Source organism: Chelonia mydas, chromosome 9 (genome assembly GCF_015237465.2).
Source record: "Chelonia mydas isolate rCheMyd1 chromosome 9, rCheMyd1.pri.v2, whole genome shotgun sequence".
Lineage (NCBI taxonomy): Eukaryota > Metazoa > Chordata > Testudines > Cheloniidae > Chelonia > Chelonia mydas.
In genome coordinates this window covers 9,617,071-9,633,132 of record NC_057855.1, presented here as the reverse complement: position 1 = coordinate 9,633,132, position 16,062 = coordinate 9,617,071, and the positions used below count along the sequence as shown (strand labels likewise).

The 16,062-nt window shown below is 40.6% G+C and overlaps 1 protein-coding gene across 6 annotated transcripts in view; it reads left to right on the top strand.

The window, feature by feature from the left end:
* ATP11B (ATPase phospholipid transporting 11B (putative)) overlaps positions 1-16,062 on the top strand; it is a 113,961-nt gene that overhangs the window by 65,390 nt on the left and 32,509 nt on the right. For all 6 annotated transcript variants that reach the window (XM_037909508.2, XM_037909507.2, XM_043522901.1 and 3 more), the window contains exons 18-22: positions 1,160-1,341; positions 2,317-2,520; positions 2,801-2,954; positions 8,878-8,980; positions 11,572-11,717. In XM_037909508.2, coding sequence (XP_037765436.1) covers positions 1,160-1,341; positions 2,317-2,520; positions 2,801-2,954; positions 8,878-8,980; positions 11,572-11,717 — 789 coding nt within the window. The remainder of the gene's footprint in view (positions 1-1,159; positions 1,342-2,316; positions 2,521-2,800; positions 2,955-8,877; positions 8,981-11,571; positions 11,718-16,062) is intronic.

The window sequence follows — 16,062 nt, the reverse complement described above, 5'->3', positions numbered from 1 at the left end:
GCTGCCCAAAGTAAGGGACCAACGTGCACCTGTGGCCCTGCGCGCTGTCCCTCTCTGCAAGCACGACTCCAACAACTTCCATTGGCCACAGTTCCCTGTTCCTGGCCAATGGGAGCCGTGGGGACGGTGCTTGCAGGCAGGAGCAGCGTGCAGAGACCTCTGCTCCTCCCCTTAACCCTAGGGCTGTGGGGGGCATGCTTGCCACTTCTGGGAGCGGCGTGGGGCTGGGGCAGTCAGGGAGCCTGCCTTAGCTGCAGCCTCGCTACCATCGGAGAGCACGATTGACAGTGAACTTCTCTTAGGGTCCACGGGAGCCACCACTGGCTCGCGGGCCGTGCAGGAAAGAACACTGATTTAGGGGGACTAGTCAAGAGTGGAGAGGCACTTACATGGGGAGAAATTCTAAGATTCCATGAGTTCAAATGCCAGCAATTTGCAGGTGACACTGAGCTCTATTATTAACATTTTTATGCCAATGTCATCCTTGCCCCCATCTCTCCAAGGATCTAGGTGAGGAAGATTTGACTGAAGCTATACCCAAGCAAGGTAGAGGTTATGTTTGCAAGCAACAGGAAATGCTTAGAAAAGCTTCCAACCACACTGAGATCGTCTGTTGGGGGAATTTGTTCCCAAATCCTCAAAATAGACCACAGTCTGAGTCCTTCTAGACTCCTCAAGGATACTGAACTATCATATAGCACTGGCTGCGAAACTGACAATTAGGAATTAGGAATCTCTAGCCTATTCTTTCCAATGACAGCTTTTCCTTAGCTGAACGCTTTTGTTACCATCACACTGTACTACCGCAACTCAAAATGCATGTACAATTTTCTAATACCTGTGAGTGCTCTGTCACTAGTCAACATTTGACCTGCTGGTGCTTTTAAAGTCAAATACATTCCTTCTGCCTCTTCCAGGCTTTCCATTATGTTTCCTTCCCTCAATGTCTTGTATGGTGCTGAGCGCATTTTTGGCACTTAACCAAATTTTAGCTTGGTAGTAGTAATCTGCCTTATCTAAAGCAACTGGTCAGTTTTTTAAGGTGTCCATTATGTGTATTTTTATAGGATATAAATATTGTACTGCCTTTCATATGCTTTTAAATCATTTTATGAACATTATTATCCCTGAAAACATATGACATCTTGTTTGGTTGCAGAAAGGGTTAAGAACTTTATGTGTAGCCTATAGAAGATTCACAGCTGAGGAATATCAGGAAATAGACAGACGCCTTCATGAGGCTAGAACTGCCTTACAGCAACGAGAAGAACGACTGGCAGATGTATTCAACTTCATAGAAAAGGATCTGGAATTACTTGGGGCTACAGGAGTAGAGGACAAGTATGTTTTGGGCCTTCTGCTGATTTCTCTACAAAAAACAAAGCAAGCTTCTGTTTTATAATTCCATGATGGTGCACCCTTCTTTGTAAAATTGTCCCGACAAACCATGAAGTAATAGATGGCTACTTATCTTCACTTAAATAAATGCACACATACACTCAATGAAGTCTTAAATGTACTAAACATGTTTTGCAACGTGAGACTTCGTAGTTCCAATAGTGTGCTATGTGCTTTACAGACAGGTTTTCAAATGTCTACCTTGTAAAGTGCATTCACAGTCAGACTGACTTAAATGTATGGTAAGGCTTCTAGATGCCTCCTGGGAAAAACCTGAAAAGTAAATACTCTTGAGGCCCTTCTACTTTTATGCTGTATTTTTTAAAAACTGTTTTAATTAGTCTCAAGATAAATTCTGATGATTCCCAATTTGAGGTCATCATCTCTTTAACAAAAGATTGCTGAATAAAGTACTGTGATTTGTGTAAGATTATAATTTCAGGGTGCAGATAGAACTCTAAAAGGTTTTTCATGTATTTTATGGAAATATTGCTAAAAGTAAAAGAAAAGTAGAAAAAGATACTGAATATCGGAAACTAAAACTTTTCTTATAAAAGATTTTTTTAAATATATACAGAAGATCTCAGCTTAAAAGGCTTTACTGCTGCAAGTTTGAAGTCATTTCACTTAGTAGAGGTAAACTTTAGATTGTACTTTCCTGAGGTCTTGATTAGACTGGGTGGAAATGAAAATGGCTGAATACATTTGTGAATAGTGTTAGGAAAACCCTTGTTGCATCCAGATAAGCCAATTTACAGGTTAAATATCCTACCATATCATAACTGCCTATTTCAAATGTGATTTTGTGCACCTTTTTATCACACGCTTTGTTATATTTAAATATTAAACCCAATCATAATGTGGACTGTTTCTTTGTAGTGTGTTCTACCAGTTAGTGAAGATGTTCTCTATTTTCAGACTCCAAGATAAAGTCCAAGAAACTATAGAGGCACTCAGACTGGCTGGTATCAAAGTGTGGGTGCTTACTGGAGATAAGCATGAAACAGCTGTTAGTGTGAGTTTATCATGTGGACACTTCCATAGGACCATGAACATCCTTGAACTTGTACAACACAAATCAGACAGTACATGTGCAGAGCAGCTGAGGCAGCTAGCCAGGAGGTAAAGTACCATATGTGGACATCTGAATGATGTTACTAACTCTGGATTATTTATTTTTTATTTCTCAAGTTTTATAACAATTAGTCATTTTCGTTTATTTACATGCCTAATATATAAACTTACTCTGACACTAATAAAGCTGTTGCTTCTGAAAGTCTAAGAGACCCTCTTTTTCTCAACTTGTGTGATTATTTGTTGTGAATATAGTACTTGCTTACTGTAACTAAATTAACATACAATGTTGTTTTCAATATAATAATGATCTCTTTTTTCTGAATAGAATAAAGGATGATCATGTAATCCAGCATGGGCTGGTTGTGGATGGGACCAGCCTCTCTCTTGCACTCAGGGAACATGAAAAACTGTTCATGGAAGTTTGTAGAAATTGTTCTGCAGTGCTGTGTTGTCGCATGGCACCCCTGCAAAAAGCCAAGGTAAGTCAATATGCAATATTAATGGTTGTTTTCAAATATAAGAATGTTTAAATTTGTAAACTATATTGCATTGATTATGATGACATCCTGCATTCCAGAGCTTATTATGAAGTTAAGTATTGTGAACTTCTTCTCAGAAGAATAGTTAGTATACCTGAAACCAGAGACATATTGCATAATAAAGGTTTGGTTCTCAAGCATTGGCTTAGCAGTTTGGTCATCTAACAGCATCATCGTTATTATTTACCTATTAAGTCTGTGTCAGTGGTGGTTCTGTCATTTGGGCAGCTGTATCACAGTGAAAAAGGAGAACATGAAATCTATGTGTAAAATTTAATTTCTAAATCTGTGTACCATTCACATCAGTTAATTTAACAAAATACTTCTTAGTAAGGATCCATGTGCAGCAGCTGTTCTAGTGCTACATACTGTACAGGACATATTCCAGTAGGTGGTTTCAAAGTAGTAGGACTTATGTGAACAGCCTGGCAGCCACAGCAGAGCAGTGGGGGATGCCGTTGCTAGTATCCCTAATTAATGAGTACATGGACAATTAAGCGTGATCAAATTAATGTCCCAGCTAAATTTGGACAAGGAGCCACTACAGGTTACTATTCACTAGAATTCATGTAGCAGCATAATGCACTGGGTTTTGCTCATTTCGGATATTTCAACAAAAGACAAAAGGAAAACATTCTAGAAACAGTCTTCTTACAAATTTTCTTTTCTTGTGTTTTTTGTTTTCTGTGAAGTGTTTGTAGGATATCGAAGTGACTGTGACACCTGCAATACTTGTAATTACTAGTGTTTTGAGTATCTCAGCTCTTCAATGCTATTTTAGTAAAGACATAAGACTTTCTCAGTTACTGCTGACAGGAAGAGAGGCCAGTTCTATTAACCAGTAATACGGTTGAGACTCCTTCAAGGAAATCATTTCCATCTCACCTCAGTAGCTAAATGGAGAACTCTTCTTGGATTAAATTGAAGAAGCTTTATGAAGAAAGTACATCTGCAATTGTTAAAAGGCGTAAAAGATATGGAAGTTTGTGTTTGTGGGGGGAAATGAGGCCTAGCTTCTGAAAGAATAAGATCTCTAGTGGTAATGTGCCTTCAGACTCTTTCTTTTTTTCTCTGAAACTGTCCTGATTTCACGTCTACTCATATTTAGGTCTTCATTGAATTTTGTTCAGCACAGTTTTAATAAGCTGCTGGATATCCTACAACAGTGGGTAGTGGCATCTCTGGCTGGCTTGTTCCTATCAGGCACATGAATGAAGTTTGAACCTTCTATGATTCTGTTCAGACTCTATAGAAGAAAGTGGTTGCAGAAGTACTGGTAACTTATTACCACTATCCAGCCCAGAAATCCAGATGTTTCCAAAATTACTGTCATGGGTGAAATGTCATGTTTGGCCTTGGCTTGTAAATGATCCTCTCAAGAATTCCTTTGAGTAAATGGGAGCATGGCTAACCATCATGATAGACCTGTTGCTCCTGAGAGAGATTATTATTCTGCTTAACGTAATGGGACTGAAAATGGGTATATAATGTAAGGAAAAACCGTTGCCTAGAGAGCATCAGACACCTTTCCAATGTGGAACTAGTTTCTGGATGTTGTGTAACATTGTACCTATTAAAGGATACATGGAAATCAAAACAATTAATTATGGACCTGTTCCAATGTCCACTGAAATCAGTGGGGTTCTTCTATTTAAGTTTCTGAAATCTCAGGAGAGGTTTGTTTCTTGATGATACGATTCCCCGCTGGCTGAGATTATTCACTGGCCTGATGATGGTAGTCATATTACATATTTGCTTGACTTGAAATTTTTGTTGCCAGCCTGCATCTTCAAAGCATAGCTATCTTCCAGTTTGGGGTCAATACCTGTTTAGTAGCTTTTGTATCTGTGAGGTACTTATTCTTGGCTACCAAAGAAGGTAGGTGGCAGCCAACAAGAACATTTTTTTACATCCTCTAGTTCCTATCTTCTCCTGCAAGTAGAACTTCCTTATTTCCTGCATCTTATCACAACCTATGTTAAAGTATCTTCTGATGGAACTGACTTGCCTTAGCCATCGAAACTAGTCAGATTACTCTGAAATGAGTACAGGATGAGGATAAACATGTTTTGTGGCAGCTTACTCTAGGCCTTTAAGGTTATATTCCTTCATTCATCATGCCATTCCTCTGCTTTCTTTTGCCCTGAGTGCATATTGATACATCAGGGAGTTGTATGATTTTCCGCCGGGAGATATTTTCTGAAAAGGCTTCTGTCTCCACATCTAACAACTTGAAGGCTCAGAACATCTGTAATTGTGTTTGTGAGGTTTTTCCCTTTGAGCTAAAGCAGCAGTTCTCAAACTGTTGGTCGGGACCCCAAAGTGGGTTACAGTCCCATTTTAATGGGGTCCCCAGGGCTGGCATTAGACTTGCTGGGACCCTGGGCTGAATCTGAAGCCTGAGCCCCAGTAACTGGGGCGGAAGCCCAAGGGCTTCAGCCCTGCATGGTGGGGCTCAGGTTACAGGCCCCCTGCCTGGGGCTGAAGCCCCTGGGCTTTGGCCCCCCTGCCCAGGGTGGTGGGGCTTGGACAGGCTCAGGCTTCGGTCCCCCCCTTGTGGGGTTGTGCAGTAATTTTTGTTGTCAGAAAGGGGTCACAGTGCAATGAAGTTTGAGAAACCCCTAAGCTAGAGCACTCTTTCTCCCCTACAGGAAATTAATCATTCATTGTTTCTTATTGGCAATGTGTCTGTACCAAGGAATGCTCCTCAAGTAGGAGTATTCCTAGCACTGGTTAGAGGGTTTCTGTTCAGAATGTGTTTTTTTCTGTGTGCAGCAACGGTTTTCGAGGACCGCTGTTCTCAGGAATGCACATAATTCTTGCATCCAGAGATACAATAGCATTTCTCCATTTTACCTGTTCTGCAGTTGTCCTGCCCAGTAACTAAACTGGGACCACTCACTACCAGTAGACTTATTTTGCTTTGAAAAAGGAGGAACTATTTTTGTTAGTGTCATTCTTAATTGACATTCCTGACGACTCTTTGATTTTCTCAGATCATATTGGTGGTTATCTGTCTGTCCTTTTAAGGGATGTTTCTTATATGAACTTATCCTTTCTTGCATCCCTTCTAGTACGTGAGAAGGGTGCAAGATTTTCTTATAGCAATGGTATGTTCTTCTGGCACAGCACATCCTTTCCATTGTCTGTGCTAAAATACATATTTGATTATAGTAGCAATTCCTTTATTGCACTGTACTTAAGTAATCTGGGCAGACATCTGTACATTTGTGTACTTCCCTTAGCTGTACTCCTCATGGTTGAGTCTGTGGAGTATCTCACAAAAGTTTTAGCATTCCCTTCCAGGTTTCCTGTGTCTCCTGTTACATTACTAGTACCTTTCTAGGTTCTAGCCTTGCAATCAAAGACATTGGGGCTGCACCTCTCCTCCTGCACAAACCAAAGGCAGTTCAAGCTTGTCTAGAGGGCTTGGTCACACCCTTTATCCTTACACTAGATTCTCTCTGCCTCCACTGGTGCAAACAAAGCAGCAGTTTAGCACCCCCTTCCTTTTCTATTGCAATCCTTAATGGTAGAGCAGTCCAGTTGGAGCAAACTGAAGATCAAGAGGTGCTTCATCTACAAAAGAGACCTTTTCAGGAGTCACTTCTCTCCTAAATTACGGGGAAAGGAGGAGTTTGTTAATCCTTTTCTATTAGCTTTTCCACTTAAGAATATATATATATATATATATATATATATATATATATATATATATATATATACACACACACACACACACACACACACACACACACACACACACACACACACACACACACACACACACACACACACACACGTCTTTTGGATGACTTTTTTAGTATATACCCCCTGCTACTCAACTTGATACTAATGAAAAAGATCACATACAAAGGAATGTAGGGCAGGCCATATGTTATTGCCTTCATTTTGAGCAGTGTTGATCATGTCTGTGGCCGTTTACCACCTATTCAGGTATTCCTATGCTCTCCTGTTTGTTGTAAGAAGTTTGGGAAGTCTCCAGGATTTTCTGAGTTATAAGAAACATCCTTGGATTATTTCTGGCCCCTTTTATGATCTGGTGATTGTTTGGTGGATACTTCCCTTCAGCTATATAGTCTCCGAGAAAAGGAATCCAGTTAATACTGTAGGTTTCAGAGTAGCAGCCGTGTTAGTCTGTATGCGCAAAAAGAAAAGTAGTACTAGTGGCACCTTAGAGACTAACCAATTTATTTGAGCATAAGATTTCGTGAGCTACAGCTCACTTCATCGGATGCATTCAGTGGAAAATACAGTGAGGAGATCGGATGTTCCTGTTAACTGCTGGAAATGGCCCACCTTGATTATCACTACAAAAGGTTTTCCCCCCCACCCACCCGCTCTCCTGTTGGTAATAGCTCATCTTAAGTGATCACTCTCCTTACAGTATGTATGATAACACCCATTTTTTCATGTTCTGTGTGTATATAAATCTCCTCACTGTATTTTCCACTGAATGCATCCGATGAAGTAAGCTGTAGCTCACGAAAGCTTATGCTCAAATAAATTGGTTAGTCTCTAAGGTGCCACTAGTACTCCTTTTCTTTTTAGTTAATACTGTATTTTCAGAGAGATGAAGTGTATTGTAATTAAGCTTTAAGAGCTGAGGGAATATCATTCAGTCCTGTCAAATTATATGAAGCTAAATTCAGAGAAATTAATCTCTCCTTAAATCTGTACAAACCACCAGATAAGTTTTCTCCATAACCTACTCTGCATGATCTTGAGACAGTATTATCAGGGGATTCAAATTTTGGATTATTCCCTGGTTGCATTTTCAATTTTCCCTTTGTTCAGTAGGTATGGAATGTCTGTGTTCATCCTAGTTATTTTGTATGTCTTTTTATGTGATAAAATACCCATTTTATAGTAGATATGTTTTTGTATTGTAGTTTTTTAGTCGGTAGCCTGTGAATTAATATGGGAAAATTGTGCTATATTCTTTTCCCACCCATATTGAAAATATGCTTTTCTTATGCTGTGTGGGATTTATGTCATACAGTTCAACTCCAGGATACAGTTGTGGTTTTTTTCCCCGTCTTTTGTCTTTTCTTATATTTCAAGTTTTTTAGCATTCAGGCTTTTTTTCGTTTGCCTGTATTTTGTATACACAGGATGATCTGATGGATGAATGAGTCTGGTTTCATAGTCCCCATGAAAACTTTTAAGAGAGTTAACTCTGTAGGTAACCTTTGAAGGTACTGTCTATCTGTTGCTCCCACTCCCTACTTGCATGAGAAGTAAAATTCAGTATTTTGGTTAGGTTAATAGTTGTAAAAGAGCAGATGGTTATGTGGGGTGACGGTTATGTGTAATAGCCTGGAGGCATGTGTAATTTCTGATTTCAGAGTATGTCCACACTGCAGTTGAAGGTGTGTGATTGCAGCTCAGGTAGGCATGCCTTGGTTAGCTTTAATATAGACAGCACAGCTTAAAATAGCAGTGAAGATGTCAGCATGAACAGTGTAGCAACTCAAGTGTGTACCCAGAGCTACAAGCAGCTTATACAGCCTGTGCTGAAGCACGTGTCACCAGGTCTTCACTGCTGGATTAAAGCTCACACAGGTATGCCTACCCAAGCTGTATTCACATATTTGATTGCAATGTAGACATACCTTAAAAGTTGTTCAAAAGCAAGAGGTTTTTCCAGTAGAGTTATGAATTTGTGACATGTCCACTTATGTGACATGCTGGAGATACTCTTATCCAAGCATGCTTATCCCTGGGGTTCACTAATGGGTGCATTTATTTAAGCTGCTCATGAATTAGTGACAGATTTATAACCTGAAAAACTAATCTTGAAACCTCCCCTCCCCTCCTTTCTTTTTTCTCCTCCCTCCAGGTAGTACGACTGTTAAAAACATCTCCAGAGAAACCTATAACCTTAGCCATTGGTGATGGGGCTAATGATGTAAGCATGATACAAGAAGCGCATGTTGGCATAGGTACCTGACCTTTTTCAGAACTTTCACTTGATATAAATTACTAAGTTTGTGTTCTTAATAAAGTATTCTACTGTATGTAGGGTTAGTCTGTACTTGTACTTTTAAACTGCTAAACTTTAGCCATTTTTACACCTGAAAATAACAATACATCAATCTTCCAATCATTTTTAAACACACTTGCAGTTGCATGTTATATGTCAGAATTTCAGTGGAATCTAAAATGTAAGACCATTCACTTCTGAAGACAATATCTTAAATATCAATAGCTTGTGTCTGTTATATGGCACATTAGAATCTAGACCCCCATAAAGTGTTGTTCTCTTAATTATCTCCAGTCGTTACTTAAGACACTATTAAACGTCTGTTGACACAGAATTGAAGCTATTCTCTCTATATTGGTAGCTAAAGTTTTGCCACCATTTCTTCTATTACTACACATTGAACTTTAATTTTACATTGGTTAGTCACACCAATGTTTTCTTTCCATATGTCTGTTTTTCTTGAATCACCATGTTGAAAGGGGGCCTTACCCAACGTCTGGTGAAAAGAATCCAAAAATTTAAAAATCATTTAGTTTTATGTTTCACTAATAGAATAATACTTTATCAAATAAGACTTCAGCCCATTTTACTAATCCGTCTCTCTACTTTTTTGCAATATATAAATAGCAAAGTTATTAAGATTTAGATTTGGATATAATTACATGCTGCTTTAGATTGTCTTCCACCTCTTATCAAAAAGTGCTTAATTTTCAGTGCTGATTATATTGATTTCCTAAATTGCACCTTAATCTTGCCCATATACAAAAATGAAAGACAATAAAAAGAAGAGTAACAAGAGAAGAATGAAAATCTTATTTCTGCAGTCATTTCTTCAAATCCTTCATTTTCATTCTAGACCATTCTGTTATATTCTGCATGAATAAGAGAGGTTGATTTTGCCGTTTAAAAAGAACTCTAACAATCCTTTAATCATTTTTTATCGGGAAGTCTTTTGTAAGGCATCGTTCAGGATGCAAAAGCCCATTCCTGGGGTATCTTGGTTTGTATCTCATTTCTCTTACTTTCCTCGTTTCATTACTAAACTAACAAAATGTTACAAACTTTCTTCACAAGGGGGTTTTTACTTGGTTTCTTTTCTAATCCTTTTTGAAAGGTCCTACTGGGACCTCTGCTATCTGTATCCATTAAGAAGGCTATCTATTCAAAATCAGTATGGATTAATGGAGGTTTGCATTCCAAACATAATAGTTTTGCTGTTCCTTCTGCTGTTGCAACACGTGAACTGGTAACCCCAGATTTTTAAATTCCTGCTTTCTGTTTTATTTTCAACTTGTTTCCTCCTCTGTACACACCTGAGGAATTGTCCTTAAGGCACTAAATTGCCAAGCTGTTATAGAAATGGAAAAGATTATCTTCAGCCAGATTCTCAGAAGTGCTCAGCACCCATAAGTGGGGGCATATATGGGAGCTGAGCTCTTGAATTGTAAAATGTAGGCACCTCGGTTAAATAGCCAAATTTTCAAAACTTCATTAAGATATCTAAATAGGAGTTGCTGGATACTAATGAAAGTTTGACCCCTAGACTATACTCAACCCCACACTTCCACTGCCAGTGCAGAATTATACTTTGTCCAGTCTAGCTTTAAATGCTTCTAAGGAAGAGGCATTCTCTCTTTCTCTTGAAAGTCTGTTGCCGATCCACAGTTAAATATTGTAGATTTCACTGTTAAGATTTTTTTTTTTACTCTTACTGAGCTTATAGTCTTTTCCTTAACTTCCATCCTCTTTTTCTGGAATGAAAGTGGGTTATGACATACATGTGCCACTTTTCATTCTGTAAATCTTTTCATATAAACTAATCCCACTAGCCTCTTAAGGATTGCTGTAACACCACCACCCTAAGAGTAACTGTAGGAAGAATTGCCGAAAGGTCTTGAATATCCTGATGCGCATCTAGTAGCAACTCTTTCTGTGACAAGAAAAAGCTACACAATGTTAATTTATTATGGTGACTGTGAAGAGCACAGGACAGCCTGCTTGAGAAATATACCAAGTAAATAGTAGATTGTCATCTATTGTTATAGTATGTGGTTAGTTCACATAAAAATCACGTAAGGAACATGAAATGATATACACTTGTCCAAGTTCCATTTGTAATTTGTGCAAATAATTCTAGCAGTGATACCTTTTACAACCTGTTTTTAGAAAAAAGCATCTCTCTAAAACTGTGCGTAATAGGTAAATTCAAGGGTAGATGGTAGATTTGCACATTTTAAGTAAAAGGGTTTTTGTGATTCTGTATGCTTTATTGTTGCTGTACGTTCCCTTAACATATTTCTTTGCTATAAACTGTCATTCAAGTATAAATACAGTAGTATTTTGGTGTAACTGGTCCAGGGCCTTGAGTGAAGCTGATTCTCTAGTTGTCAGAAGTGTTACCTCCTATTGGTATCAATAGCTACTGGAGTCTTTTAAATGTGAAAGTGTATAGAAGATAACCTGTCACTTTCAAATGTATATTTTCATCAATTTACTTTTATGCAGCATTTACTCTAATTTCATTTATATTTTATGTCCTAAATATTACAGGAATCATGGGGAAAGAAGGAAGGCAAGCTGTAAGAAACAGTGACTATGCAATAGCAAGGTTTAAATTCCTCTCCAAGTTGCTTCTTGTTCATGGCCACTTTTACTATATTAGGATAGCAACCCTTGTACAGTACTTTTTTTATAAGGTAAGTCTATTTGGTGTGCCATTGATGTTCAGTAGAACTAAGCATTCCTTTTCCTAGCATAAAATGTGTCGCAGACTTTAATTCTTGCAGTTAAATCATCAGGATATTAAATATCTCCCATTTGGGAGTATCTGGGTGTTGATATATGACAGAGCACACCTGAAATGAGAGACCCATTTTGCTTCAGAATTCATGTGGAATACTGCCCACTGGAAGTATCTTTTAATATTGCGGCAGAGTTCACCTAGGCCAGTGTGCAGCTATCTACCAACTTGAAATCCAAGTAAATTTTAAAATGAGTTAAAAGTCATCTTGGGTACTACCCTGAGCCCAGTTTGTTCCTCTGTCAGTTTTTGTCATCTACAGTCATCTTTTCCTATTTTAAAAAAAAAAAAAAAAAAAGTTTATTCTTCTACAAGTGATTGTCCCTTTTGTATCCCAATGAGGGATATGTGCATGTGCCCTTGTATTGCCTTGTGGTTTAGCCCGAGGCAATAAAGGGCAGGCCTGACCGACCGCATCTCCAGTTCCTTCTCAGTGCCGCGTGGTCCAATTTGGAGCTTCTGCTGACCTCTTGTCCTTAGTAATGCACCTTTGAAAATTTTTACCAAAATACTACTTATTTTTTTTATGGTTGTAATTTTATAATTCCTTGGGACACCACATTGGCATTTTTTCCCACCAAATAATTCCTTCCCTCACCCAAGTTCCTAGGTCTGGGTTCTGGAGTATGCCAAAGATGCCAAGATTCAAAGTCTGTGCTTTCTGCCCCGGCTCATTTTCCATCAGCGACAAATGCCAATGCTGTTTGTACTGTTTGGGGGAAGCCCACATCACCTTCAGGTGCAGTATCTGCCTCTCCTTCCCTGCCTATCCATGGGAGGGCCAAGCTCTCTACCTCAAGAAACACCTCACGGAGGTTGCCATGGGGCCAAAGTCGGAACCTGGCCAGGGAACCCCCTTTGTACATCAGCCTGAGCAATCCAAGGGTACTCCCCCTACCACAGAGCTCCGTGTGGATCTGCCGGTACCAGTGCTACAGACCCCAAGTCGGGGTCTAGCCATCAGCCACAGAAATATGTGGAGAAGCATAGTAGTAAGTCTTCCTTTAAATCCAAGAAGGACGCTGCATGGTCCACAAGTTCCAGACGTGGAGGAGCTACACGTTCCACGGTGCAGAAGAGAGACGAGAGGCCACACCGCTTGCCAGATCCACCGGTCCCGGCACCAAATTCACATACCCCTCCAGCATCCCGTGAATTGTTGGTCCTGAGACGGATCCCTTTACTAGTTCCAGTCCTATCAATACACCGGCCATACCATTGACTCCGGAGAGACTCGGAAGTGTTCCCAGCCCTCACAAACTGTTGGCTCTGGAAGGAGCGAGGTCTCTGCGTGTTCCAGTGCACTCACCTCTGCAGAGGGCTCCATCTCCTGCACAGCATCTCCCGTCTGCTGGCCGTACCTCTCTAACACATCTTGTTCTGTTGGTACTGCCATTTGTGCAAGATTCCGACTCCTCTGAACCTGAGGGATCTGGACGTTTGGCACAGTGTGCCACTTCCATTCCAGAAACACGACTACCAGAGGGTTCTGATGGCTCCGTGGCAGTTTCCCCCTTTGCAGAGATCCGGCTCCTTGGGCACAAGTACAACAATAGGATCAATCGGGTTGGCCATATTGGAGCTCCTGGCCCCAGTATTCGCCTTCGGAACAGTCTCTTCTGGCTTGTGAGAACTCCTCTGTTTCACCGCCGTATCTTTCATCCGGTAGATGTTTGGAAATGGGGTTAGACAAGGCACCGATCAGCCCAGCTCTGACAGTAATGGGGGATCCGGGGAAGATTCCCTTTGTCGTCTCCAGACGCAGCTGTCCTCCCTGCTAGACGACTATCATCAGTTTCAAGAACTCCTATGGAAAATAGCCAATACCCTTGATACCCCACTAGAAGAAGTGCAGGACACGTACCACTAGTTACTAGACATTCTGCACACATCGGTACAGGCAAGGGTGGTCTTATCCATCATTGATGGGTTTCTTCAACCAGCACACATCACGTGGCATATCCTGGCCACATGTGCATTGACCCGAAAGAGGGCCAAGAAAAGGTACTACGTTTCACCCCCCCTCCCCCCCCCCAGGGTCAGAATTTTTATTTTCACACCCTCCACCTAACTCCATGGTAATACAAACTGTGTCGGAGCAGACCAAACAACAACACCCACGCTCCATCCAGCAGACTGGGAGCGTAAGAGACTGGACCTCATGGGTCAGAAGGTCTTCTCCTTGACTGGACTACAATTCTGGATCTCTAACTACTTGGCACTGATGGCCAAGTATACACTCTGGCCGGATGGAGAAATTTGAAGATAAATTACCTCAGCAGGATCGTACTCAATTCCAAGCAATTTTACAGGAAGGCAAGTTGGTGACCAGGACCATACTTCAGGCTGCAGTTGATTCAGCAGACACACCTTCTCTTGTATTGGCAACTGGAATTGTCATGAGGAGGTAATCCTGGTAACACTACTCCTCAGGTTTGCCTAGAAAGATACAGAACACAAACAAGGACCTTCCCTTCGGTGAATCACACCCCTTCAACCAGAAAACTGATGATTTCTTACACTCGCTTAAAGAACCACCTTATGATCCTGGGGCGTATATACACTGGCACCAAAGAGAAAATGTTATTACCTACCACCAGCCCAGTGCTATAGAACTCCACACTTCTACCACCAACAAGCCTACGAACCTTTTCAGAAGCACCTAAGGTACCCAGAACCCATCCACTGTTCTGGCAGCACAGACCTCCGCACAACACACTAAGTCATAGCAAAAGCGGTATTTCTTAGTGCGCCTAGAGAGACATCAGCCACTCCGTACACTGAGCTCTTACCCTCCACCCCTTTCAGGGATCGTCTCAAACCCTTTCTACTAGCTTGGAGAGCTATTACAACAGACAAGTAGGTCTTGGACATCGTTCAGTGGAGTTACACTGTGGTGTTTATGCCAACACCTCCTCCACATTCTCCACCCTGACCACCCATAAGAGGTTTCTCTCACAACAGTATTCTTACCCTAGAGGGTGGACTCCTTTCTGCAGAGAGGAACAGTGGAGCCAGTCCCTGCAGCCTTTCAGGACACAGGGTTATATTCCAGCAATTTTCTGGTACCAAAGAAGAAAGGTGGATGGAGACCAATTTTGGATCTCTGACACCTCAACAGTTCGATTCGCAAGCCATAATTCCATGTGGTCACCCTTGCAGCCATCATTCCGTCACTTGAAAAAGGCATATGGTTTACAGCTCTAAACATGCAAGATGCCTACTTCCATATTGGCATACATGCGACCCACAGAAGGTTCCTGAGGTTCAAAATACACTAAGTAAGGGCTTGTCTACACATAGGGCTGGTCTATACTAATGCTGTAAGTCAACCTAAGTTACGCTACTTCAGTTACATACGTTATGTAACTTAGGTCAACTTACAGCGGTGTCTACACTGCGCTTTGTCGACAAGAGACACTCTCCCGCTGACTTACCTTCCGCCTCTCAGGGAGGTGGAGTACAGACGTTGATGGGAGAGTGCTCTGCCATCAACTTAGCTTGTCTTGACCGCTAAATCAACACTGCTGCATCGATCACAGAAGTGCCAATTTAGCCGGAAGTATAGACAAGCCCACACGCAGTTTTTGTACTGCTATACCTATATCTGTTTAGAAACCTGTATCATAGAAGCATAGAAATATAGGGCTGAAAGGGACCTTGAGAAACTATCAAGTCCAACCCCTTCTGCTTAGGTAGAACCAAGAAAACCTAGACCATCCCTGTCAAGCATTTGTCCAACCTATTCTTAAAAACTTCCAATGACGAGGATTCCACAACCTCTTTTGGAAACCTATTCCAGAGCTTAACTACCCTTAGAGTTAGAAAGGTTTTTTTCCTAATATTTAACCTAAATCTCCCTGGCTGCAGATTAAGCCCATTACTACTTGTCCTACCTTAAATGGACATGGAGAACAATTTATCACAGTCCTCTTTTTATAACAGCCTTTAACATATTTGAAGAGTATCATCAGGTCCCCCCTAAGTCGTCTTTTCTCAGAAGTAAGCATGCCCAGTTTTTTTAACCTTTCCTTGTAGGCTGGGTTTTCTAAACCTTTTTTCCTATAGTTAAAGCAATACAACCACTGAGTCTGGACACAGTTATATCAGTGGGAAAGGTGTTTATATTGGTGTAAATTATTCTTATAAATATATTGAATCTTAGGTGATACCTGTGAGAATAGTAGATGGTAAGATGATTATGTTTAAATTGAATCTTAATTCAAAAACAAGATCTGGTG